Below are 27432 nucleotides of genomic sequence, written 5' to 3' on the forward strand. Positions count from 1 at the left end.
AAACGAAGGCCACAGGCATTATTCTCATTTTGACGACTGTAGCTCATTAGAGCGCCTCAAATACCGGAGCATAGAAATGGAAAATGTGTTTTTGTAGCAAAAACAATGACGAGACTATTGATAAAAGCTATATATGAACACAATTACCAGCCAAACTAATACATTCTTCTCTTTAATGTCAATGTCGGTCAAAAATAAATCGGTCAGTCTTGTTCCGTCTGATCCAACAGACGCATAAAAGTTTTACATGGAAAATGGGAGTAGAACACATTTTACATGCCTGATGTATCCAATTTGTAAACGTTTCGCTCATTTTTACTAAACCAGCTCGGTGAGTTCGTGTTGATCGGACGACTTGACGAGAGCCAGCTCTGTGAGACCAGTCAGCGTGGGTTAAACTCGTCTAACCCACTAATCTCGCTCGGTGTTGGACGTGGGGGGGTGAGGAGGGAGAGGGGGGGGGGAGGGTAAAACACACCCCTGTTTTGTTTCATATCATTTAGGCTCTTTGAGTGCCTGGTGATTTGGTACTAAACACTTCAAACAGCTTGAAGAAGGAGCCCCGGACCCCCGCTTTTTTTTTTTGTGTGTGTGTTTGTTTTTTTCTTGTTTTCTTTTTTTAAACAGAGGACGTTGTCATAAAAAGCACTCATCTGTTGCTTCCCCTTTTTAAAAACACTGAATCTAATCTGAGAGAGCTAGAACATAGAAACACGACCACGATCGGTGAAAACCACTCACCTGAAAAATATTCTGTGGGCAGGATTAACATTGAAATTATTGATGAAAGAAAGGACAACAGCCCACAAAGACACTGGAAAGGGAAAAAAAAAAAAAAAAAACAGGGATGGAAGCCATTAAGACAATACTGGATTTTCAGGCATCCATTTTTACACTTTTTTTTGTTGTTGTTTTTTTCAGGGCATTCAGGGAGGCGAGAGTCTTCAATGTGTGTGGGTATGACTAAGAGAGACCCCCCCCCCCCCCCCCCCTTTCCCCTCGTACTGCAAGTCGCAGAAAAAAGGCACTCGAGTGGGGCGGTTGCTAGCCGTAGAAAAGTAAAAGCGATATACATTCATAGCTCACGGGTTATCGTAACCGCAATCTGGGAATAAATACACAAAATGCACTTGTAGAAAAATAAAATGTAAAAAAGCGTGGCCCCTATTTTATCGCTCATTTTTGGATTCTGTGTGACAAGTATGGCTACTTTTTCACGGCTTTTTAACCCCCACCCCCCCCACCCACCATGTAGAAAGGCAATTCAGGAGTGAACCTCCACTGCTCTGGCCGCGAGCAGTCGAGCCCTTTCATGCACGCCAATATGGGGAGGAAGAGGAGGAGGAGGAGGAGGGGTGGAGTGAGGGGCCTTCAGTGGGGGGGGGGGGGATGACGGACTGTTGGTAGGAGGTCAAGGCTCAGCTTTCAGTGCGAGGAATTAAGAGGGGAAACTCAACGAAACATGTGTTCTCAGATGTTCGGACAGGAGAAAAAGTAAAAGTCAGGCACACACGTCTCAGTGTCTTCATCTACAGTGTCAAGTGGAAAGACATGGGAGGGCAGGCGTGCAGGGATCCAGCTACCACTTCACTTGGATAACCTCATTTGTCATTCAAAAAGCCCTGGAAACACATTAAGAATTGGCTTACAACACACTATAATGCACCTACTTCGGGTTTTTTTTTCCTTCTTTAACGGTGCCAGACAGGAAGTCTTTTTGCTTAAACTTGGGTGTCGTTACTACTCATTTAGTGTTGATTTAAAAAAAAAAGGAAAAAGGGAGACACACTTCAGGAGAAGTTGAGGTGGAAAAGTTAACAACGGATAGAGCAAAGAGGCTGCAATGTTGCACTGAGCAGGTTTGGTCAGAAAGTTTTAGTGAGAAAACAGTATTGCTATAACTGATTCAAGTGTTCACAGCTCGACAGACACTAGCAGCAGGACGGGGGCTGCTCAAAGAGAAACCTTAAGCGGTGCCAGTTATAATAACTGTATCCGTGAGGGAGTGGGATCCAGCAGTAACAGACAGTAACCAGGCAAGTTCACACAAAAAAAAAAAGCTTTTGTATTCAACATATTGAACCGTCAACGGTTTTTCTTCAGGGTTCTCATGAGGAGTTGAATGATCTATTATCATGACCCAGCATTGAGCTTCAAACTGTAGTTTTGCATGAGAAAAGGCTTGTGTGACACGAGAGTCAGTTCAGAGCAACAATGACAGTAATTTTATGAGCACTTGAATCACTTACATTGTGAACTTCCGACTTAGGAAGACAGCCAAGCCCCACTGTGGCCTGGAGACACTTTCCCCACTATTAAGTAGAGGGGAAAGCAACAGAGGGACATTCTGAACCTGCAACAACTGTACATGAGCCCAGAATGAGCAGTGATATCATCTCTGAAGATTAAAGCGCAAGATGAAGAAAAGCATATCACTCATTGCAATAACTTGAATAACCAGTCAATTAGGAGTCATAAAACCTGACGTATGACAAAAAGAGGCCAATCATTTCTATAGCAGCCTGAAAACCAGACAAAACATCATTTCACGTGTTCAACCTTATCAGATTGGGTTGAATTCGGATTTTCTCAAGTGCACAAGCTCTGTTCTTGTGTTTCATTTCTTCAAGACATTGCAAACCTCCAAAGGACCTGAAGCCTGAACCCGGCACCAAGCCTCTGTAAAGGAACCGACGCCAGGATCTCAAAATTAGCAAAACTATTTGCAAATGTATCATAAACTATCTAAATTTCTGCTGCCGATTAATCACCAAAATAAATGTGTCGGTTACATGTAAGCTGGGGGAACTCTGAATTCTAAAGGCCGTTTGCAAGTTTTGATTGGATGTGGGGGAAAAAAATCTGGCTTAAACACTCAGCGCATTTTCACACCATGAACAACCTAAGACGTGGTGTAGGTTTCAGCAAACATCAAGAGAAATGATCAAAGAAGTCCAATTACATGCAAAAAAAATGGATAAATGCCTTTCAAAAGGCTTCACTGCAATGTGCGTGACTGCAGATGCTTTTATGGAGTGCTTGAGGCTTTAAGGATGGTGTGCATCTTCCCATGCTGCCAGAGTCATGCTGCATGTTTTTTTTTTCAACTTGCAGGACTTCTGAAGGCTTGTGTGCCATCAGTGAAGAGTTCAAATAAAATAAAATAAAAAACGACATCAAACCTGAAGAATGAGACCAAATTAAATGCAATAGAAAATAATCTTTTAGCATTTCAAATGACACTGTATTTCTTGTCAATCCTGCGATATATTCTAAATAACCTCTTTATAGGTACATCATAGTGTGTATCAGGCCATTTGAACAAGGCTTACATAACCGACATTATCACATATCAAGTGCTACCTGAATCTGCGTCCACTGGTGTGTGTGTGTGTGTGTATGTGCGTGTATGTGTATATGTGTGCGTGTAGAAGAAAAGAAACAAGTGGTTGTTTCTGCTCAAACTTCACAAAGAAAAGTCAGTAACCACAAAGAAAATCTCCTCTTAACCCTCAGCAGTGCTCACAGACACACACAGACCCACACAGGGGACTCTGGAGCATGTCGGAGGGGAGAAATGAGCTCCAGCTGACAACATGGGGGAGGGAACTGGAGTGTTCTGTCGAGTAAGGAGTGTGCGTGTAAAGGCGAGGAAGAACACGAGGAGGAAGGGGAGAGGGGGGGGGGGCACTAGGTTTGCAGAGTGGGGAGCAGTATGAGTGCAGGAGGCGGGTGGGGGGTGGGGCGGGGGTGTGTGGGGTGAATTCCACAGCTCTGCACAGACTCAAGGCGGGAGACGTGTGGTGAAAGTCCTGACCGGAGACGGACTTCGGCTGCTACGGCGCTCCTTCCTCCTCCTCCAGCTCCTTCCCCGCGTGATAGTGGCGTCGTGGTTTTGTGTGTGCTTTGTGTGTTTGCTTGTGTGTTTCTGTGTGCGGGAGCCGCCTGATGGTTCAGTCACGCCTGTGAGAGGGCCGCAACAGACGCCGCCGCCGCTCGCCTCCTCCCCAGAGGGTTGGGAGGGAGGCGGCGGGGCTACCTCTGCTGCCGCCGGCATCGTCCACACGCTGGCTTCCACTCGCTGTCACGTGGCCGTGGCTTCCAGGTAGCTCTGTAGTTTGCGGACGGTGGACTCGTCCAGTGAAAAGAGGTCAAAGTCAAAGGTGGTGTTGGTCACGTTGAAGTGGCCCGTCTCCTCAATCAGGTTGACGATCTGACGTCAGAAGAGGAAGTCATGTGATTAAAGAGCAGCAACTCCACAATATTAAAGTGTTTTCTGCACACACACTGGACAAAACAAACCACACACACACTGCGGGAAATAAATAACACAAGGTTCAAACTCGTAGTGAATCATATCGTATAATTGGGCTTTTAAAATGTAAAGAATTGAAAAAAATCTGTTACTAAATCTTATGTATGTACCGCCTGTTAAACCAGTGCTGAATATTTATTATATACATATATAAAGACTTGTTGTGCATTGTTTTGATTTATCGTGTTTCCACCCAGACATTTAATGCATCCTAATCAGTCAGTAGAGCTCAAACATAGATCTTTATCCAACATATCTTTAAAGGCAGGCGGTGGGATTTGTCATAACAAAGAAGAATGACCTGCAGATTCAACAAGGACCAGGATCTGAAGCCAGAGCCTTAAAGCTAAGGAGCTCAGCCTACAGTTGCTGCACACGTCAATCATTCAGGAACCAGAATTTAAATGCATCTCATCTATAATCCCAAACTCAGGAAGACTGAAACATTGTCATAACAAAATACAAACACAATGGGCAAAATGAAGGTGGGAACACAAACCTGCTGTAGGACGTTACGCTCCCTTAATGCCATCAGTCTGCGGTGGAGGTCCACCAGTTCTTCTGTGTAGGCCTTCACGACAACAAACGAGAAAGTAAACTTGGTTAGAGGCGTTTCAAGCAAAAGAAGAGTCAAAACTAAATTAATTCAATATTCGTTTGTTTGGGCTAAAAATTTACTTTTCTTGGAAGCATTCCTTGTGTGTGTGTGTGTAAAAGGTGAAGCAGGAGAAAAAAAAAAGTTTGATTTACCCTTCCTACCTTGTCGTATCCCTTCTTCATCACTTTCTCTGAGCGAAACGAGTCTGGACTCTTTCTGACTGACATCTGCAGCAGAGTACGAGGGAAAACAAGAAACACAGAAATAGAGAGAAAATGTTGACACGGGGGGCATCGAGGGTGGAGCAGGTGATTACTGAGGATTACTGCAGAGACGCAACCGTGTTTCATGTCCGTTTACAGACTGGATTCAAGTTGTTTCTTTAACAATATCACAGCGATGCAGTCAAACGAACCAACTCTGTAATCCAACTACCAAAAGTTTCAAAACAAAATTATATTTTGTGGTTTTGTGTTAGAAAAATGTTTTGCTTAGATCCTACTTGAAGTGTGTCGTTTTATTTCTTTGAGACAATCAGACAAACCTTGACGTAAAATAATCACAACAGTTTAATAAGTCCCTTGTTCTGTTCTTTTACTTGTATCACATTTATTCTTCAAAGTCCTGTCCTGGACATTTCAAAGAAACATCTTCATGAAAAGTGTGATTTTTTTATAGATATTTTCAAATGAGAAACGATTTTGAACATAATATTATAAATGAAACAGATCTGAATGATATATTCTTGAGGAATATTGATGCCTTTCAAGGCAAATTAAACAAGGTTATCCTCGCCAGGTCCTGGAAAGCCCTTAAGGCAAAAAACCTCCCATACCACCCAATATATCAAAAATGTATGGGAAAAGGAAGGAAATATTTACATCTCAAGTGAGGATTGGACTGAAAACTTTCCCTGGACCTGTACAATCAATATCAAATATCTGGAAAAAGTTTGGTTGTAAATGTTTGATGCGTTTTTTTATTTCTTTTCATTACATCAAAGCAGAAAACACATTTCACATCATGTGAAGCCGCCTGCTGGACACGGTGTGGAACTCGGGAGGCCGACTCCTGGCTACTACGGTTCTCTCCTAAAGCCATTCTGGGTTGAGGTTCACAAGACTTTAAAAGTGATACTCGATATCAATTTGTCTCTTCAATTTCCCACTCTATTTCTCGGAATCATGAGGCGATCAGACACATATCTAATTTATGCGCTTGCAAAAATGGCCAACACGAGGTATTGGTTACTCCCCGAGACCCCCACCATACATGAAGCCGTCAATGACACGCACAATACGGAAAGGATAACTTACACACTTAATCTACAAAATGATAAATTCACCAATAACTGGTCTAAAAGACGTGACTTTGTCGAAATAATATCACCTCGCTGTCGACTTAAGGGGAAACACCCAACGCCAATTACAGACAAACAACAAACTACGCATCTCTCAATCCGTTTAAAGTTAGCTTGTTCTCTTCTCACCTTATTTTTTAATTATTATTTTTGTTTTGTCTGATTGCTTTTCTTTGTTCTCGTTTCTTTATTGGTTTTTCTTGAGTGTATTTCCCCCCTAAATGTCCTGTTCATCCTCCATGTATGTATGTGTGTGTGTGTGTATATATATATATATATATATATATATATATATATATATATATATATATATATATATATAAGAAAGATAGAAAAAAAAAAGAAAAAAAGAAAAAAAATCCTGCATGTAGTAAAATACAATTCTTCCTAAATATGATTTTAAAACAATATACAGTAATTTACAAGAGCATATTTATCGTAATTGAAATAAACATTTATCTCCTGAAGTCCCAAAGTTTGATGACAATACATTAAACAATGCCTTTAAAAAAAACAGATGTATTAGTTACAAAAAGTAATTGAAAGAATGTTGATGAAATCAGTCGTAACCCAATCGGAGCAGACGCCGTGAAGGAGGAGTGAACTGATCAAACCGTGCAAGTTGGTCTTCTGAGGTCTCGGTGCTGATTGCGTAGCACAACTCTTTCAGTTCCTGTCATCACATCAGTGAAGCCGGGAAGCAGAGCGAGCGCCCTGTGACTCACTTTGTTATTGGAGGAGCTGTGTTTCTGAGGAGGCGGGGCGGGGTCTCGACTGGGGCGGTGCGAGCCGTCACTGCTGTCACTCTCGCTGTCCAGGCTGAGTCTGATGGGCAAACGGGGACAGGGCAGAGGTCAGTCTCACAGACGGACGGCGAGAACACACACACATTTGCCTTTTGTGTCTGATATCACCAATATGCCGCACTCCCGATTCAAGAAAGTTAGAAAATAAAAGCTGGCATCTTGATTCAAACGCGTTCACGACTAAATATGTTAAAACCTGGCGAGTTGTGCGAAGTGAAAGGGACAAATGGTGCTCCTGCAAGTTTGGAGGAATCTCGCATTGTCCCCTGATGAATTCACAATCTACTGTCAACAGACAAAACTACAACTTTATGCAAACAGATTAAAGTGTCTTTGTAATCAATCCTTGCACACATCTGCGCTTCGTCCGTAGGCAATATATTTAGTCTCGCTTTGAGATAGCAAGTCGTCAAAGTCAACACGTCTGTGGCTGTCAGACGCAACTTGAACCCTCAACAGTTGAAAGAGGCTTTAAAAGACACTGACCGAGAGTCACGGTTGGGCGGGTTGGTCTTGATGGGCGTGTCCTCTTCGGAGCTGCTGTCGTCATCATCCGACTCCTCCGACTGGATTTCCTCCACCATGGAGCGCAGAGGACCTGAGAGAGCAGCACCACGTCACACACTGCCAGCTTCTGCCATTCAGAAGGCTCGATGGTTTACAACGTCGCTCTGTGTTAATCTTTTGAAAAGGTTTTTTTGCGACATTCTTTTTCGAAAGCCACGTCTCTTCGCCTCACAATTGTTAAATGATCACGTCGAAATGAGCTGAAGGAACCGTACCTTGGCCTTGTTTCTGCCCCGGCTCGAAGTCAGAGTCCGAGCTGGAGTCCGAGCTGGAGCTGGAGTTGGAAAGGCTGGAGGGAGCCGACTGCTGCAGGAAGTCAAAAGAGTAGGAGAGTGGCAGAGAGGGAAGAATAGTAAATGGATTTTACCGACACAGCACTTTGCCACTGCTTGAGCAGAACCCAAAGCAAATACGACATCAAGTCACATCCACAAATTCAAGTATGCACTACTTCACTTCAATTGTGACTGTTGACATGCAAGTGACTTAATCCACCCATATGGATCAATTTGGAAACTTTGTTCAAGAAGGATTTGACGAATGGACAGGACGTGGGGGATCGAACCTGCGATGGATACGACTCACTGAGCTACAGTGGCCCCAGGAAAAAACATGGTGAAAGGTGGACGGGATATAAACCATCCTGATGTAGAGATAGAACATAGCGTTCATTGAAAACAATTACAAAAATATGTGCTTGCTGCCACCCTTGCTTGCTGCTTTTACGCACAGGGTGGAACTTAAATGTTAGAAATATTTTGAGAAACATTTTTTCATCATAACCTTTTGTATGAAATGCGTAAGTACATGGTATCAGGTAATGTCAAGGATAACGTTAAATAATAAAATAGGTTTAAGTATTAACAAGCTTGTTATATTCTGACAAGTGTTTAGGGATTTGTTTCTTGGTAGTGCAACTCATTTAATGTTTATTGTGTGTAAGAGTAATGATTCATGTTTCACAAGATCTGATATTTTGAAATCAGTTTTACTACCCTGTTTGTCCAAATAACAAAACAATAAGCTAGCTCAACATCACACGAGTTCAACATCCAATATAAGGCAATCGTGTATTATATAAACGTAAATGTATTTACGAAGTTAAGCGATAAAAGTCATGAGCTGAAATGTGAATTGCCGCAAGTATTATCACATATTTTTAGACTTCAAATGTTTCATTTTTGATAACGAAGGATATTTTGGATATCCATCAGTTTTCTACTATTTGTCAATACAATAGCACAATCAGCGGGAAAATAAGTCTTCACAGTTACTTTAAAATACTGCTGTGCCTTTTCGTTTGGCAGAAAAAGAAATGATGCCAACTTAAAAGTAAAAGATTTGCTGATATCTATTGTCTGTTTGATCCAACTATAGCATAATATGAAAGTCAAAGCATTTTAATTGCAGAAGAAAACTGACAATGTTCAAATAAATCATCATTTAAGTTCAATAATTTTAAACCCCTTTTTTTTTTAAATTTGGGATATATTTAAAGTCATTCAATATAAAATATTTCTTGTCCATGACTACTTTTGAGGATTTGTGTGCCTGTGTTCATGTTGACGTGTCGTCTTCTCGCACCTCAGACTTTGAAGACGCTTCATCTTCTGAATTGGAATCCTCCGACTCGGGAGGTTTTTTGGGCTCCTTCAGCTCCTGGGCTTCGTTTTTGCTTTTGTGCCAGCGACCTTTCTCTTTGCCTTGCTTCTTCTCGCCGTACGGCTGGCTGGCTGCAGACGAGGACGAGACGCGCGGGGACGTCCCCGTGAAGCCTCCGCCGGCTGGCCCCTTCAGCCCCTCTGAGCTGCCCTTCTTCTGCTTCTTGGCGCTGGGCTTGGGAGACTCCACCGTGGAGGGCCGCTTCCCCGGGGCCTTTGAATCCGCGGGCCCACCTCCTCCTCCGCCCCCGCCCCCACCGCCCCCACCGCCCCCGCCGCCCCCAGCCCCCCCTCCTTTCGGGGACATGCCCTCCATCTTTGACTCCTTCAGGGTAAGTTTGGGCTCCTTAAAGGCGGCCTTGGGGAGGACCTTCACTTCATCCTTCACTTTGATGTCGGAGGGCTTTTTGGACGAGGACGAGGACGAGGACGGGTCGCGGCTGCCTTTGCTGCTTCCATCTCGATCGTTGTCTCCCTTCGACGTGGATTTGCTCTCAGAGTCTTTACGAGGGCGTTCACGGTGCTCCTTGGTCAGCTTGTGGGGTTTGGGTCCTTTGCTGCTGCCGCCACTTCCATCTTTGCTGGGTTCCTGGAGACAGAAAACACAGCGATCAGCAATCGCCACGAACCAGCTCTCCACTCCAAGACTTCATAGGGTTTACAGACGTTACACTGCTCCACCAAATCCGACTGTGATGACTGGCTTTCCATGAGGCTTTCTACAGAGATTGATGATGAACCTATTTCAGACACGTTTCAGAGGCGGTACATCTAAAATACGGTGAACACAGACCAAAGCTTTAACAGCTAAATGCATCACCTCTTCAGTATGGAGAACGAATGAAGCCAGAACAATCAGGTAAATAAGGTCATCATAACAGCCACGATATGAGGAACAAAACATTTTTGGTCAGCAAATGCATAACGTAATGTTGATTAGCCAAATTTACAAAGCATATAGCAGCACCAGAACACGTCGTCTCTAACAAGTTGTTCTTGTTTGTTGCCGGTTTTGTTTTGATGTAGATAGAAATGTCATGAGTAGATGCCTTTGATTGTAACTTTAAACATGTTAGAGTTTAAGCATTTGTTTAGTGTTGTATGTGGAGAAAAGTTCTCGCAAACAAACTTAAGTTTCTTTTAATCATCATAGATGAAGTACATTTCTGATTTTAAGCAAACATGCTGGGAAAATGGATCCCCATGAACTGGGATCCCCCCGTGAAGCCGTCCGGCTCTCCCAGGGAAGGCTCTATGCGCATGCTGAAAAACACTGCTCTGCAGACTTGGTATGATTATTATAACTTTTACTGCTGTTGCTTTTATGGGTGACTGACACACACACTTCAAGAGGAAATAGTGAAATGTACAAGAATTGTATAAGAAAACACCTCCTGTTCAATGTGTTTTTACTAGTATGCTTGTCTATTTTCTGCAAATAGTATTTGCCGTTTTGTGGGGAATATCACCAGACGTTGGAAGATAATATTAAGACACAAAAAAAACAAAAAACAAAACTGAAACAGGAAGCAATCAAACCGGCTGTTGGTTAGTCTGGCTTGTGCTGCTTCAGTTATGAAATTAGACTTTTGACTTCAAGACTGTCGGTGAAAACATTAATAACGAAAATGGGGTCAGCGTGTAATAAAAGTCCTCACGAGAGTCGACGTCCATAGAGTCCTCCGGCAGAGGTTCTCATTATCACACTGAGCTTTTCGTCATCACCAAACAGCTTCACAGGCTTCAACTACACCGTGAGATTGAACACACATGTACAGCAGAAGTACATACGACTTATATTAACTCACTATGGGGGGCGGGGGGTCTCATTGACACACGCACTAGTTCTGTCTCAAGCAGAGCAAGTACTTGTTCAGAAACTTGTTCTCATTTGCGTAAAAATCCAGGTGGAAATTATAGTTTGGTAAAGTAACAGTCATGAAACTGTATTGGGAAAAAAAAAAAAACAACCCAAAGAAACTAAGCAGGATCAACAAAATTGTTTTGCACGATACCAGAATTTGTTCAACAGACAGGACTTTTGAGATCTGGTCTGTGGGTTCACTAAAAAAAAAGCGGAGGCATGAGTGGAAAATGTAAAAGGGATCCGTTTCCTGTTTCCTCGTGATATCTCCCCTCCTCTGGCAGATAAGCAAGCCGAGTAATTCTGCATACAGATGCTCAAAAACAGCTGGTACCCATTATACGTCTGAGTCAGCCACCCGGTCTGAGGACTGCTTTGATGATTCTGCTGGTGGCATTTATCCAAACTGTTTTTAAAACAAATGCCTCCCGCTGCAGAGATCACTCAAGTCTCCTTATTAAGGTTAAATATTCCAAAATGAAGATCACTTCCATACTACTTAACTGACCTTTGACACATGAGAGGTCTTGGTCTTCTTGGGGTCCGAGAAGGCGGAGAGGGGGATGGTGGGGAGCATGGGGTAGTCCGGACTGGGCCTGGACACAGCTTCAGCCCCCTCAGGGACCACCAACACCTGGAGTTAGAGAGACAAGAGGTCCAGTGTTTCTTCGTTGATTCTTCACAGTAAAATGTCCCCTTATCCTACATTGCAAGGGCTGATATGTATTAAGAAAAATAACATTTTTCTTGCATTTAGCACCATTAATTAGACGTAAAAAATTCAAAATAAAATATATGTAGTGCTTTGTGTACATTGCAAAAAGGAAGTATTGATGTGCAGCACACACTAGTGCTTTATAAGCCATCATTTCCATTTCCCCGACGCGGCATTCAAAGTTTTGTAGCAGAGGGATTACAAACACAGAAAACCTGAAACTGGTGGTTGATGTGACAGTAGTTACAACTACACAAGCAACACCGCTATAAGTCAGGCTCTCTTTTTTTAATACAATGTCACACATGGAAAATGTGCTCTTAGAGTATTGAATATTTTCCCAGCCATTTTAATGCCTCGCCAAAACTGAAAAAGTTTGAGACAACTGTTTTATAGTCATCACTTAGTGTGACTTAAGTGATATTTTCCAGAAAATGTATACAAAAATAAATAAAATCTGATGTGATTGAGTATAGAACCGCCTAGCATTATGGGTCATTAGTAATCTTGAACTCAAGTTATTTTGTGCGCAATAAAAACTTATTTATATAAAAACTATATAAAAAAATAAAATAAAACAAGACAATAATTGTTGGGCAGCACTGCCACAATCACCATGAAAACCAAAGCCAATTGAAGAAAATCAGTTGTGGGAGACGAGTGAAATCAGTTGATGTGACTTGAAAGGAGCTCTTGAGAATTCCTGGAGAAATGCAGTGCAGCGTAGGTGTTCACTATGTCGTCTGCTCTCGATGTGGGTCAAGGCTTACCCCTCCAGCTTTGATCAGCTTTCTCCTGAATTCTTTGGTGGGGTTGTTAAAGGTGAGCTTCTCACAGCGCAGGTGGTTCACTGGGGGGTTTCCCTCCAAGTTAAGAAACAGGTCGTAGTTGAAATACACCTTCTTGGGCTCCTCCTACAGGAAAGAAACAGGAAAAGGAATCATTGCAATGGTTCTTCTCACACCATCTGCGATCATTGAGACTATGGTTTTCTTTCTGCACCACCACTCTGGATATGTTGCAGTCCGATGACCTTCACTTTAATAATAAATCAAAGATAATAAAAGCTGAATGAATTGACCAAGACAGCGAGTCTCAAATTGAAGTGGAACAGTGCAAAACTTTATAGACTAAAAACTGTAAAACATATAGAAATTCATATTTAAACTAAGTATATAAGTAATGTCTATAGCTCATAGGGTGAGCCTATGCTATGGAGAGATCAATATATACTCAGGTCGTACGCAGTGAAAAGTTTGACAACCACTGAAATAAGTCAATAAAATCAATAGAAGCTGAAGAAAGCAGGCTGATAAAATACATTCCTGAGATTGGCTGCTCAGCTGAGCGGAGGAAGGTCGAGCGGAGGATAACTGAAGACGCTTCACACGAACAACACACTTGCAAGTGTGACGATGAGGGATGGAGTAATCGCTCTGATATTTACGTTCCCCCTCCTGATAGATGCGTCTATTGTGTTTAAATGCACATGAGAGGAAACTGAAGTGTTTTCTGGATGCAGTCCAGAGGTGTAGTATTACAAACACAGCATGAGTTGAGGGGACATTACCGCACAAGCACCTCTCCTATCTTGGAGTGAGAGTAAAGGGGTTTTTCCCTTTTCAACGTGCCATTAAAAGCTTCACGGAGACATAAAGTCACCAGCTCGTTTTATTTCCAACGCTAACAGTAACAATATGAGTCCACTCATGAGAAGTATTTTACAAACACAATTGCTTATCTAATGTACTGAGGAGTCCATTTTTTTGATTGCCTTCTCCTGATGAAAAGGGAGTCTGTACGCATCCTGCTCCAGCAGAGGTTCATTGCATTTATACATACTTAAGTAATGGGATTATTCCTGGTTTAGGGCAGTAACAAGATTTAGGCCCCATTGGGTAAAAGGAAGACCGAGTTTTCTTGATAGATTCAATGAATAACCTGCTTAGCACAGACAGATTTCTCGAGAAAAATAAGATTCCTTCTTATTATAATTTGTGTGGGAGAGCTCCAGAAGTTTGAGGCCCCCCCATTCAGACTGGAGTCATATTTCAGTTCCCAGATCAATGATTGTGACACAATTAGACTGTTTATACAGACGACTCCAACTGATGTTTGTGAACCCAATTAGTAACTGTACCAGCAGGTCCCTCAGTGTACAGGCACTTTAAATAATAGGTGCAACAACAAGGCTAAACAAAAGGCCACATTAAAAATAGCGGCAGTTGAATGTATTTTTTGATTACTGCTATGAGACTTCTCTTTCCAAATAAAGGGAAGGATCCCCGAGGATTTGCCTGTGGTCATCAAAATTACAGTTGCACTTCTCAAACAAAACAAGAACGAGACACATTCTAGAATCTAAAGAAGACCTGCTAAATTGAACGTTCCTTTTTCTGGAAGCTCCTTGTTCACGTTGGTGAGATGGGTTCTTCTGTCGTGAACCTCACCCTGAGCTGATCATAAGTTCTGCCAATCAGGCGTCGTTGCTCATTAGTATATCGTCTTGGTTTACAGAAACAAATTTGAAACAAGTTCATTCACCTATTTCCAAACACAAATGTGCACGTCCTTAAAGTTAGCCTAGCTCCTTCTATTTACCTTCCTTCAAGTAGTAGTAGGCCAGATTAGCAAAATCTTTTTAAAGACAAATATTTAAAAACATGTGTGACGTAGCACAAACCGCAATGTTAATCCAATCCGAGTGAGTAAATACTTAAAACTAACAAAAACAACCACACTTAGTTATAAAGGACCACACTCCTCCGTCTCTTACCTTGTTTTTGAAGTAAACCTCAATAGGCATGAGGAAACCAGCATAGCCCGACTCTTCCACTTTGTACGGCGGCTCCTTGCATACTGGGGAGAGACGCAGACATGTCACTGTGATAATAAACCTGATTTAATGTACAAATGAAAACTTAAAACAAGGACTTCTATGTTTAAATCAGAGTCGCTCAGTGCCACTACCCGGCGTTTTAAAATGTGCGCCTCAGCAACACACCTAATTCACATGAGTGAGTCACTATCAGCTTCCCACAGTGTCTGATGACAGGCTATTTATTTAAAAAGTGTTTACGAAAGTAGAAAGGTGGGTAAATATGCAGGGCAGTAGCTCCATGTGGACAACAACTAAGAAAGTAGGGTCTAAATTATCACCATATAAATTCTTGACTTCAAGCGGTGAAAAAGTAATTATGCAAATATATTTCAATTTTACGCTAAAGATGATGGAAGAACCCATATCGACATGGAAGATTTTTTTTTTTTTTTTATGAAACAGGTAATTATGACACCGCATGATATTCACATATCGGAGTGAAGAAACTCATGTGAGACCAAGTGGAGTGATTTTAATGACAAAAAGCATCAGATCATGGTCTTTACTTATAATTACAATGTGCACAAATATACAGACATATATTCAAGATGTATGCCTGGGCTTTTATCTATCGTTAGAAGAGTAGGTCTATATAAATGCATTTTTACACATCTACATCCAAGTGTGTCTGCATATCTGTACACATGTCTGTTGGAGGTGCTGAATTTAATCGTTTCTACAGTACGACGAATTGCGATGCAGACGTGAACAATTCTGCGTCGAAAAATCAAACATAATGTAGTAATGTTGTTTCTTGATTTTCGAGCAGTGGAACAATAAAGTCCTAGAGTTTAAAACAAAAAGGCGAGTACTACAGGACATCGCAGATCAGCAACATCGCATTTAAACATAAATATTGAAAGATGTGTCCGTATTTGCAGTTCTTTGTGTGTGAGCTGCAGACGCTCCGTCATACCTCTCTTGGGTTTTGGGAAGCTCTCGTGCAGGCGGAAGACAACCTTCTCTACAAAGTGTTGGATGTCGCCCGTCTCTGGCCCTCGGACAAACACCATCCAGTCGTGGGTGAAACCTTCCGATGTCACTTTCTTCCTCAGCTGAGCTCGGTGGCCCAACTCCAGCTTGACCTGCACGGTACACTGGAAACAGAAAACGACGTGTCGTCAACGCAAACAAGAGATGTGGTCACGGGTGACGGGCAAATTCCCTTTGAGCGTCGTGTCTCGTAACCCGTGTGTTCAACAGGGGATCTTTGTCTCGACGATCTAAAATCTGTCAGAAAGATGGATGTTTGCAGTGCTGAAATAAAACTGAAATTAAACATCCACACTGATTGAGCGCTTGGCATTAATAGCGACACTCGCTTCTGCAGTTATTGTTTGAACTGAGCATATCGGCACATAAAATCCATTGAGAGATTTTCAATTAACAGAATAATATATTTCCATTCAAGTCCTCAGAGTCTTGTTGGTCCACTTTTCTAAAACAGTGAAAAGTGACTCGACAAAACAACCCCACTCCCTGATTTCTGAGGATAACTGGTAACACAGACACCTCGGGGCTGAAGGGGGAAGTAATTGCTTTAGAGCAGGGGTGTCTAACCCTGGTTTCAATATGCCTGCCTAAAAAGAAAGCAATAAGGAAAATACACAACACTGGACTTGGATATACTGAAATTTGATGTCACGTGCATCAAGGAGGGGATCATGTAAAATCGTGAATCTAAAAAAAGTGCAGTGCTTCTTGTTTGCCCTATGATGGACTAGTGACGTGTCCAGGGTTCAACCCGGCCCATAGTCAGCTGGGATTAGCTGCATCGTCCTACAACCCTAAAATGAAGTGTAGGCAAGATAGATTGGCAAACTTGTGAACGGTTATTTGCACCGCATCACAATATCAGTGGTAAATACCACTCCCTAATCAAGATGCGTACTGACGGGCAACGTCAAATGTCTTCGTCTTCACTGACATTATAATATGAAATCTGTTTTTAAATAATTGTGTGTATACATGTAGAAATGATCTGGAACTCAATTATTCAGTAATACTAAAAAGATGTGATACTAAGCATAAGCGGCATGTGGGACCACTCTGTGCACATTGAAATGATCCTTTCGATGTGAGCTGCATATGTGAATATGTGTGCTGAAAATGTAAACCAAATGACGACCATAGGGAATTCGATGAGAAGGATCGATAATGACTGTACGTCAGAGCTGGGTGTCGGGCCCTGGCAGTGATAAATTACAGCAGCAAAGACACCTTGCAAAAGGGAGGTATCTTATGAAATAAACATAAGCTAGTGGTGAGATTAATCCATGGGGTCATTATTCATCAGTTCCACGAGTCCACGTTGAACAAAACCGCGGAATATATGCGAGGACTGGACAACGCGTGGGAGCAGGAACACAAGTAATTTGCAGCTCGAGTCGACGCATCTCAAAAGGTTAGTCCACGTTGTCGTGGTGGCGCCTCAGTCGGCCACAAGCTATGACGGCAGCGCGCCACACGGATGACACTGTGGCGTTGGGAGTGGAGGAGGAGGAGGAGGAGGGGAGGGGGGGCAGAAAGGCACTTTATGTCCAGGGGAGGACTGAAGAATGTGGGGATTTAGCCCCCGCACTGAGAAGCTCGTGAGCTGGGACTGAGAGGGGGGATTAGAGGAGACAGTTTTGAGATGAGCTGGTCTGGCGCTTTGCAGCCCCCACACTCCCCCGAAGCGCACACACACACACACACACACACATATACACACACACCGCTGCCTGGCACAATGCCCGGCCATTCTGTGGCAGTAATGCCCTTAAACTCCAGACTCCACCACACCCACAGCGAGCCGCTGTGGAGTCCTTGCAATCATCGGCAACCCCTCCCCCCTTGAGGAGACTGCAAGAAGCAGGGCTGTGAAGAGCAAAACGTAAAGAAATCAGGACTACAAGCCCAGGAAGGATGAAGACGGGCAATAAATATACACTGTGGTAAAAGATGCGATGAGTAACAACAAACTGTTAATTGATTGATTAGTTAATTTGAAAACCAGGACTTTTCTCCTACTGATGCATTTGCCCCCGCAAGTGGCTATTTCTTCAACACATATTGGATAAATTTAGTATTTTTAGGGATTGAACTGTTGATCAGGGGGGGAAAAAAGAGATTAAAAAACACAAAACACTTCTAATTGCCGTTTTTCGTCTGACTGATTCATTGAGACTAAAACTGACAGAATAATTACTTCTGAATAATAATAACAATAATTAGCTGCATCCCTATGTGAGATATCAGCCAATAATCAAAAAAGAGCCCCAGAGGCATAAAAATTACAGCTGAAACAATTAGTTGATTAGATGATTGGCCCCAAAAATTAATGAGCCGTTATTTTCAGGACTGAGATCAGTGGAGTAGGTTTCAAAGCAAAGGAGTCATATTCATGTTCAGCGTCAGATTTTTAACGTGTGTGTGTGTGTGTGTGTGTGTGTGTGTGTGTGTGTGTGTGTGTGTGTGTGTGTGTGTGTGTGTGTGTGTGTGTGTGTGTGTGTGTGTGTGTGTGTGTGTGTGTGTGTGTGTGTGTGTGTGTGTGTGTGACAGAAGAACGACTTGTGGTAGGGCTTCTTTATGTTTGTTATTGTTGCTAATATTGCTATTATATTGCCACCATTTGAAGAGCTATTGAAATTCAATGCAACATTTAAGCTTTATTTTCTTTAACCAGCATGTGATGGATACAACACCATCAACCAGAATAACAGCAAATTACTTGCATTGAGAGACAAGAAAACTTAAGTGTTTAGTATTTTTCAACGAAAATTATTACAGCTGCAGATCATTTCAACTGGAGGAACGGCACAGAGGTAAATGTCAACAGTGGAAATATGTTGTAACCTTTAAGGATACTGAGATCGCGAGGTTGTTAAACATGCAGCCTGCAGGGGCCCGACCAGGAAGAATAAAAGCTGATAGATCAGTGACGCAGCACTGAAAACAACCTTAGTGCTAGAGAAGGAGTATTAGCAATAAAGCTATACTGCAGGTGTCATTTTATAAAGAAAAATGCAAACCGAAGACAACAAAAAGTCACATTGAAAACGGCTCATGTTGAGACTGCACCTTTTAAAAATACTGAACTTATATGTGTTCCAACATAGACTTTTACAAATTATACAAATGCACTCAAACAAAGGGATTATTTCTGGTTGCCCAAATATTTACATCTAAAATAATTGTGCTGTATCCAAATCTGAAGATGAAATGGGACAAATCTCAGAAAAGGCCATTCTTAACTGTTTGCTTTCTTACATTTATGTGGACAAACACTGAAACGACAAATTTCACTTCTATCAAAGTAAAAACTTGCATAAAAACAAGCAAAGCGAAGCTGGTAATACTGAAATAGTGCTTGTATGTCCTACTCCCTTCTTTCTCTCTCTCACACACACGCACTCAGCGCTTCAGTTGAGGGAAATACAAATTTTGGCAGACACACCGGCTCCCATGAAAACAATGAACTCCCGGCTGCCTTGTAAATAACACTCCACATGACCACGTTAATCACTGCCAGCTAATAACCGATCAAAATAAAAGTCGGGAGGTTTTCCTCGGAGATGACACACACACACGAATAAGCAATCTCAGCAGCGGCAATGTTTATGGGAGGCTAAGTCACTTTTGCTTTAAAGGAAGATCACACAAAGTGAGATCAAAGTGGAGCTTTCACTGGGAAGCTACAGGACTCCGAAGGACAGGAGGTTACAAACAACCTGTGTGTGGCACCCAAACAAAGCAAGTGAACCTTGGAAAGAGGGCGTGTGTACGGGTGTACGGGGATTACAAAAACTGGCGCGAGTGCTCGTCCAGTCTTCCCTAATGCAGAGTTCTCACACACACACACACACACACACACACACACACACACACACACACACACACACACACACACACACACACACACACACACACACACACACACACACACACACACACACACACACACACACACACACACACACACACACACACACACCTAAGGATTACAAGGAGACATTAAAGCTCACAATGTACTCGCACAAGGTCACGGCCCTCCTTCGCTGTTCACGTATGAATCAAAGCAACGTCAAGCTGTGTCGAGATGCTCCAACGGGAAACGGATTCAACATAAATTAAACATTCACATGCTGGACTTGAGTTAAGTCTGTCGGATGGATGTTTCTTTTTCAAGAATATTTAGACCGAGAACACTTCACCGAATGAGAACTTTTGTGAGGACTCGAGATGTTCCTTGTGTCAACCAAGGCAAAATTTGATTTAAGGCTGACTAATCTAACAAAAAAGGGAAACGCACAGAAAATATAAAAAATGCAACACAGTTTTTAGACAGGTGTTTTAAACATCGTTGCCAAAATGTATTGTGACTTCAAGCTTTTCATCACAATTTTCAACAACTGAATTAGATTTTAAATGCTGACAAAATACCCGCCTATGGCCTTCCGCCACAGCGTAGTGCACTTCTAAAAGTGCATTACTACAGTATTTAATACGACCAAAGTGTGCATGAGCATTACCCAGTGATCCAGAAATGTAAAAATTATCCTGTTTACATAGAGATGGAGAACAGAGCATTTCAAAAATGTTGCACTCCGGAAGCCATTTTCTAAAAGTTGGGTTTTCTGTGTCCTGTAAACAGCCAAACGGTCCCCGTGTTAAACAGCGCCTTTCGTAAGACAACTTTGTTTGATTTTTCAATGCACTGTTTAAAAGTGGCTTTACTAATGGGAAAAATAAAATCACTTTTTGATGGATTATTCATGTGTAACATGGTTTCAGGCCTGCCTCCTGGTGTAACTTTGCAAACAAAACCAGTAATTTGTGAGGAAGAAATCCATGTAGATTTTTTTTCTGCAGTCCATAAAAAATACTTAACTGTTAGAAATGAATTGGATAATATCTGTCACACACACCAAAGGTTGCCAGGCATCGGTGTGATCTCTGGCAACTGATGGTAAATGTCTGCATGTATGTGACCACAATTATTATCAGCAGACGACTTTCGCAACTTTGTTCCGTACAATTCAGGACATGAAGACTTTGCCTCGGTCCAGATGCAGTGACAACTGTTCACTAGACACTCGAGCATGTGACTGTGAGCCTGAGTAATGTGACTAATGAGTGGAGTAATGGTGGATAATAGTGCTTTAAAAAGTCATAGCGTGATGCGAGGTTATTCATGAATTGGACTTGAGTCAACACACAGAGGGCCGGTTATCTCAGGGTGAAAATGTTGCAGTTGAGATTTATACTTTGCGGTCTTGGTCAAAAGCAAATTGCTCCCCTTTCATATGATATCCAGGACCTGCTATGGCTGTTGAAGCTAAACTACCAAAATTACCAGATGGCTGTCATGGCTCAAATGAACTTGCCACCTTACAAAAAAAACAAGTTTGTGGGAGCATTAGGTACCAACACTGCTGATGCTACCTTTCCTGGTACTACAGTACCATAGCCATGTAGTAAGAGAACACAAATAAGTTAGTGTCAGTGCCAGGTTAGGGTTCTTTGAGTTAATAAAGCTTTAATATGCTAATGTTAAACAAAAAGAAACATAACTTGTGGCAGCATGGCAACATTCAAAGACCAAAACTAAATAAGACCTAAATTAATTAAGAGAGCACAAGGAAGATGTTCTTGAGGAGGGGAGCTAGAATAAGCTAAAACCATTCCCTGCTGGACTAGGCTGCACACTTTAGCCCCATTTACTAAATCATAAACATGAAAATGTTAGAGGAGCAAAACAAAATACAAAAAATAATTCTGCAGAGTAAATCAGCAAAGTGTCGCAGCATGGCCTCATTCGAAGAGTGACCAATAGGTCACTCCCACCATTAAAAAAACCCTTTCCTCTTCCTGCATGGTCTCTTCAGAGGAGCTATGAAACCTGCTCAGCAGGTCCCCCTGCTGGCCCCCAATTGGCAGTCGTCCCTCTGAACCAAAGCCATCAGCTGCACTTGCTTGCCTGCTCTGACAATTCCCTTACCTTTCCCGAGGTCTGTCCCAGCAGTCCCAGTTCTCCCAGGAGCAGGATTGCTGGCCCTGTGAGATACCACCGACATACCAACACAACTGGCCACACGCCAACTTTCCACCCTTGCTATTCAGCTTCTGCCTTTAAGTCTACATATCTACGTTTTTTTTCTCCCTACATGAGCTTCTTCCAGCAAACCTTTGCGAGAACCTGTTTGCTCATTGGAGTCAACTCTCCATTGACGTAGAGACAACAACACTGTCAGCCCGACTATGAACCATTTCTTCGGGGACAACAAACCTCCCTCTTAAATCAACCTGCGTTTTCCAATAAGAAGCGTATTGATTATTGATTGATCGGTAATGAGCCGAACTAATCTATAACAGCAGTTGGTCACACGTCACACGTCGCACCTCGAAGAAGCTAATCCTGCTCTGTTTCTAAACTCAGCAGGAACCTGCAACTGAGCTTTCTTAACAGCGCACCTCACAAATACAACTACTGCGGAGGTTTTGAGATAAACATTAAAGATATCTAGTAATCTACCAATACGCATGCTACTGGTGACAATTGTTCCTGTTAAATAAATGGAACTATGTAAATGAAGCATGTGATTTGGCTTAAAAAGAAAATGCTGAGAAAATAGTTCAAATTCAGTACAATCTGTGTGTAAATGCTTTAAATGCTGAAGTATGAGGCACTTTGAACTGGGCAGCACTCAAGACGTTATCATTTCACATCATCGGGGGTATTCACACTTAAGGTACCAACTTCCTGAGGCTTTAATGAACAAACCTGTCACACCATGGTGGTTCAATGCGATGCATCGCCTCATCTACCCACATTGCAATGCGGAAGCGGACTGCTGTCTGACATCGCTGAAGCTCCAACTCGTGGCTGGCATGTGCATGGCAGTAGAGCAGAGCGTTTCATATGGATAAAACATGAACAGATTAAGATTTTCAGTGCCAACTATTGAGGGGGTGCTTATTTATTACATTAAAAAATTATTTTGCACATACCAGCCTCAGCTAGAGAGACACTGGTATACTTTCTTTATGTAGGTTCTGAAATAAACTATTAAATGTAGAACTCTGACGGGATTATTTTGACTTAAAAATAAGCGTAAGGTAAGCTTAGAGGTTTATCTTCAGTGCATGATGCATGTTAGAAAATGTTTACTGGAGTCACATCCAAAGACAGATCTGTGTGGGGCCCAAAATTAGGACAAGTTGTTTCATTGTTTTGAACTTTTCAAATGATTGGGTGAAGAATCTGAAACAAAGTGCACACAACCACGGTCCGACACTCCATATAATAGCTAGCCACCGTCCTATGAACATTCTCCAAACAACTTCTTGTCATAGTGAAATGTTCCCTCGCTGTGTTTACTTGTAAACTATAATTGTAATGAAAGCCTTTCAAACATGCCTTTCAGAAGATCTTAATCCAATAGATTCCATTAAGAAAGAAATTTCATTCTGAAGTAGACTCGTTTTATGTCCTGCGCCTCCCTCGTTTGGGATCAAATTATTCTTACCCTGCTTGCATGCTTGTTATGTAAACTCACATTGTGATGCTTTACGCACACAATTTCAAGAAAAAAATGGCAGCAGTAAAGAACAACTGATCCGACTTGGAAAACAATGCTACTGTCAAACATTATTTGGGCTCCTGCAGATCGCTTGTTTCTTAGGCGTTTCTTGTTTAAACACACACACATAAAAAAAAGCAACAAGCTTGTTTCGTCACCCTAACAAATCTATCTTGATATAGTGGTGGGCTTCCATGTAACACTAGATATGGGTTCAAAGGTGCAATTTACAAATGGCCAGCATCACAGATCAAATGTGATTGACTTCCTCTTGAAAACGCCATATAAGCCATGCCTCAATCTGATGATATTCTTGCTGCACATCAATCTGATCACTTCAGTATTCATGGGTGAATATTTGGACAGAACGATGACCTAATCTACCTAGTGAATCACAGTTGCCCACGAGTTTAATGAATTTGGTCTAAAGCCATGTCCGACAGAAAGGATTGGTCGCCACACCTATCTCTGCACTGGTCACTTTACATTGATTTATTTAATTTTGATGACACACCAAGAGTATTCATGGATTATCTGTTGTGACTGATGAATGCCACAGTCCAGAGTCAGGCGCCCTTATCAACAGTGAGTGACTGTAAGTCACTCTGCTGCACTATAATTAGAGCATGTAAATTGGTTTAGAATGCCATTTTATTTGGTGGTTGTTGATATCCGGGGGCAATTAGCACTCTTTTCAGTTTTGGCTTTCATTCTTTCCTTTGAAGGCAGACGCTCACTATTGTTTCCAGGTGGTTCTCCAGGAGACTCAATGCATACAGAAGAAAAGCTCGGGAATTTAAGTCACTTTAATCCCATTTGTTGATTTAATCAAATGTTTGACGAGACTAATTTTATCTGGCTTATATTGACACGTAATGGAGACGTACAAGTGCTTTACATAGACTTTGATGGCAGGCTGCTTTATTCCCCATTGCCGTCATAAGTACATTACAAAAGTTTAGATTAAAATTTCACAATGAAAAAAAACCTCCCAATTAAAATCATGCTTCCAGTTGGACGTGTGATGGGAAAATCTCCTGACAGTAACAGTAGTGCTTTTAACTTGTAGCAGAAGACTTCCCCTGGATGCACTTTCACAGATGTAGTTAAAACTTCAAAGAAGCCAGTACTGAAAGGAGACTGGCTCCAAGAAAGTGGCTGAGCCACTTTCCATGGGTGTGTGTGGCCTACCCATCTGAAATACAGTCCTGCATAACCTCAGGCATTTAGAGAAACCCATTCTGTCGAAGTGTCTCCTTCACTGTAAGCAGATCTATAATTTGCTTTACCCACGTTTCTGCGAAATAAAATCTGCACGTTTCGATGGTGACAAAATCTCAAATTGAGCAGATCAAAACATGCATCAGTATCAAATGTGCAGATTTTTTAAAAGGCAGTCTATGGAACACTGCTTTTCTTTTGGTTTAACAATGATCTTCCAGTGCCAGAGTGGTCATCACAACTGAATTCAAGTTCAACATTCGTACAGAGAACCGATCGGCGTCCCCATCGCGCTGCACGCGATTTACTCTACAACCGCGAACGCGCCGGGCATTAAACATTAACCAAGCGTTCGCAAATAATGCACAGATATTTCAAAGGTTGAGCGCAGATCCCTGGTTTTATTAGCCCCCCGAATGTGGAGGTTTGAGGCCGCTTCCAGCGCAGACAACACCCCGCCTCTCCGGCTCAACCTGGGGAGGACAAATCTTTTTTTCCCCGGCGCCTTGTAGTGGCTCCTTAGCCGCTTAGCCCACGGCCGAGTCCACTCCTTATAGCTCCATTAGCACAGCTAGCTCCTCCAAACCTCGACATGATAAGGCTTTTTTTCTTTCTCTCTCTCTTTTTTTTTTAAGGCTGTCTAACTGAGCGGGTGGTTGCTAAAACGTAGAACGCAGGGGGAAAGAACCGAGGTGAGGGTCTCTTTGTGTGGCTGCTCGCAGCGGCGCTGCTGAACACTGTGGCACACCGTGGCTAGCACTAGCGGTAAATACCGATGTATGAGTGGCCAGTTAGCATAGCGCCGGAGCCAAACAACTACGAGTTCATTAGCAGCAGAAGCGGGGTTTTTTCTCTCCCTCTCCCTCTCTCTCTCTCTCTCTCTCTCTCTCTTCTGGCGAACAGAGGATTCATTCCTGCCCTGCCAGCACGCTGCCGGCTGCCATTTTCACCCCCAAAAGTTCACATCGCGCAAGGAGACGGGAAAAGCCACGGTACCTGATTCTCCATGTTTCTCTGCCGTCACTGATTGTTGTATTTATTTACAGCGGCGTTCGTGGAGCGTCTCCCCAGCCTCTGCTCCTCATTGTGTGTCAATCCAGCCCCAGAAGCGGAAGGTAGACGGCTCCCCTCTCCTCCCCTTCCAGACGCCCGCTGGCAGGCAACCAAAACAGAAAGCTCCCGCGGCCAATGGGAGAGCGGTAAATTCAAGCTCGAGCGAAATCGGCCAATCGGAGCGGGCGGGGGGCGGGGCGGGCGCCGAGCTGCAAATACAATTAAAGCATTTTCTGGTGGTTTTCTCGAGTGACAGCGATCCTGTCCCAATGGGTGCAGCTCTGTTTCAATTGTAAAATGCACAGCAGGCTAATTGATTAATAGCAGGAGTTTCACGTTTTAGATATCGCTGTTTGAGAAGTGCATGCAAAATCAATACCATTAACTGCTGGGCCCAGATTCACTCAGGCAACTCGCAAGATCCTTCTATATTTGCATACTAATGTGAATTTTCCAGGATGTTGCACCTCAGTGTTACATCCAGAATGTGGCTGCACTGCACACACTGGCCCCTGCTTCAGTGCGATACACATGGCTCAGAAACTCATTATTGATGCATCGAAAATATGCTAATCACATTTTTGGAGGTTTGGTCAATGTGTAAAATGCGAATAAAAATATATTATGTAGTTGCTGGTAATATATCAGCCAACTTCGATGACAAAATTTTACTTTGATGGCAATAAATCTGTTGTCCGCAGTAGTCGATCAGATCATTTGTCTGCACTGTTTTAGAAAAGGTTTAATATTAAGAGTGAAGTAACAAGACCATGTATTAAAAGAGAAAAGTAGATCTAGTCTCAATCATCCAACATTGATATACAGCTTTGTGTGCACATAATTATTTCACACAGCACACATCTTCCAATTCTTCAACATTTTTGGAAAATGATATGTTACTCTCCTTTTCATCAAAATGTTTGTGTGTGACTATAATGTGCATGTTTATTTTTCTTCCAGCTGTATAGTGATCAACAAGCTAAATGAAAACTGTCCCATTCAACAAGTGACCTTGTGTTCACAGTTAAAAAAAAAAAAATCAAATAAAAAAAGAAATCCATTTATTAAAAATGATAATTTTCTCTCAGGTCTTCTGCTTCTCCACCTCTCCTGGTAGCACCGTCTTCAGCATCCTTTGTCCAATTCGCTTACCATCATTCCTCAGCATATGTGTGAACCAGCTCAGCCTGACTTCTTCTTTGTCTTTATACTGCTGCCCTAAGCTGTCCCTCTGATATGTTCATTTTTAATCCTGTTCATCCTGATCACTCAAATGAAAATCTCAGTGTCTGCCTTGAGCTCAGCCTCTGGTCTTTCATTGGCCCCTGTCTCCGCACCGAACATGACAGCGGTTCTCTCTTTCTTTCTTTCTTTCTTTTTTTTTTTAGTAAACCTTAAAGTTCACTTTGTAGCTTCGCACCTGATGAACTGATTGTATTGAATTATAAGTACATGGATTATTGGTGTAATCATCAAAATCTCTGTTTCCCTTGTCTTAAAAATGTGTTTGTGGATACATCTATATTTCTGAATCCATTCAGAGTTCTCTCTTCAGAAGAAAGCTACAAGTCTTCTGATTGAAGACCTTCCTTTAACGGAGCCAAGGTCCTCTGCAGTCAAGTCTCTGGAGTGCTCCAGCTTTGAAGTGAGATTATCGGGCCTCAGCTATGTGACAGAGGGTCACCACTCTCTCACTGGCTCGGTGCCGCCAGATCTCCTGCCGCTCAGAGTGATCCAGGCTGAGACCAATCGGAGTGGGGAAATATAAAGGAGTCACACCTGGCCGTCAGACACGAGGGTGTCCCACTTGTATTGAGACATCAACCT

General features: G+C 42.4%; 1 protein-coding gene across 1 annotated transcript; it reads right to left on the bottom strand.

The window, feature by feature from the left end:
* Window positions 1–4084: 4084 nt before the first annotated feature.
* On the bottom strand, window positions 4085–25691 carry mllt1a (MLLT1 super elongation complex subunit a; the record flags this gene model as incomplete). The annotated part of the gene is made up of 13 exons (XM_080505712.1): window positions 25549–25691; window positions 15684–15864; window positions 14663–14745; window positions 12657–12800; window positions 11689–11805; window positions 9575–9893; window positions 9231–9544; window positions 7862–7949; window positions 7566–7677; window positions 6999–7098; window positions 5066–5140; window positions 4815–4886; window positions 4085–4213 (listed from the first exon to the last, which is right to left on the bottom strand). The coding sequence occupies exons 1-13, from the start codon at window positions 25558–25560 to the stop codon at window positions 4085–4087; spliced, it is 1746 nt and encodes a 581-aa protein (XP_080361838.1). The 5' UTR covers window positions 25561–25691.
* Between the last annotated feature and the right edge of the window lie 1741 nt (window positions 25692–27432).

This window comes from Blennius ocellaris, assembly GCF_963422515.1.
Source record: "Blennius ocellaris genome assembly, chromosome: 12".
NCBI classification, from domain to species: domain Eukaryota; kingdom Metazoa; phylum Chordata; class Actinopteri; order Blenniiformes; family Blenniidae; genus Blennius; species Blennius ocellaris.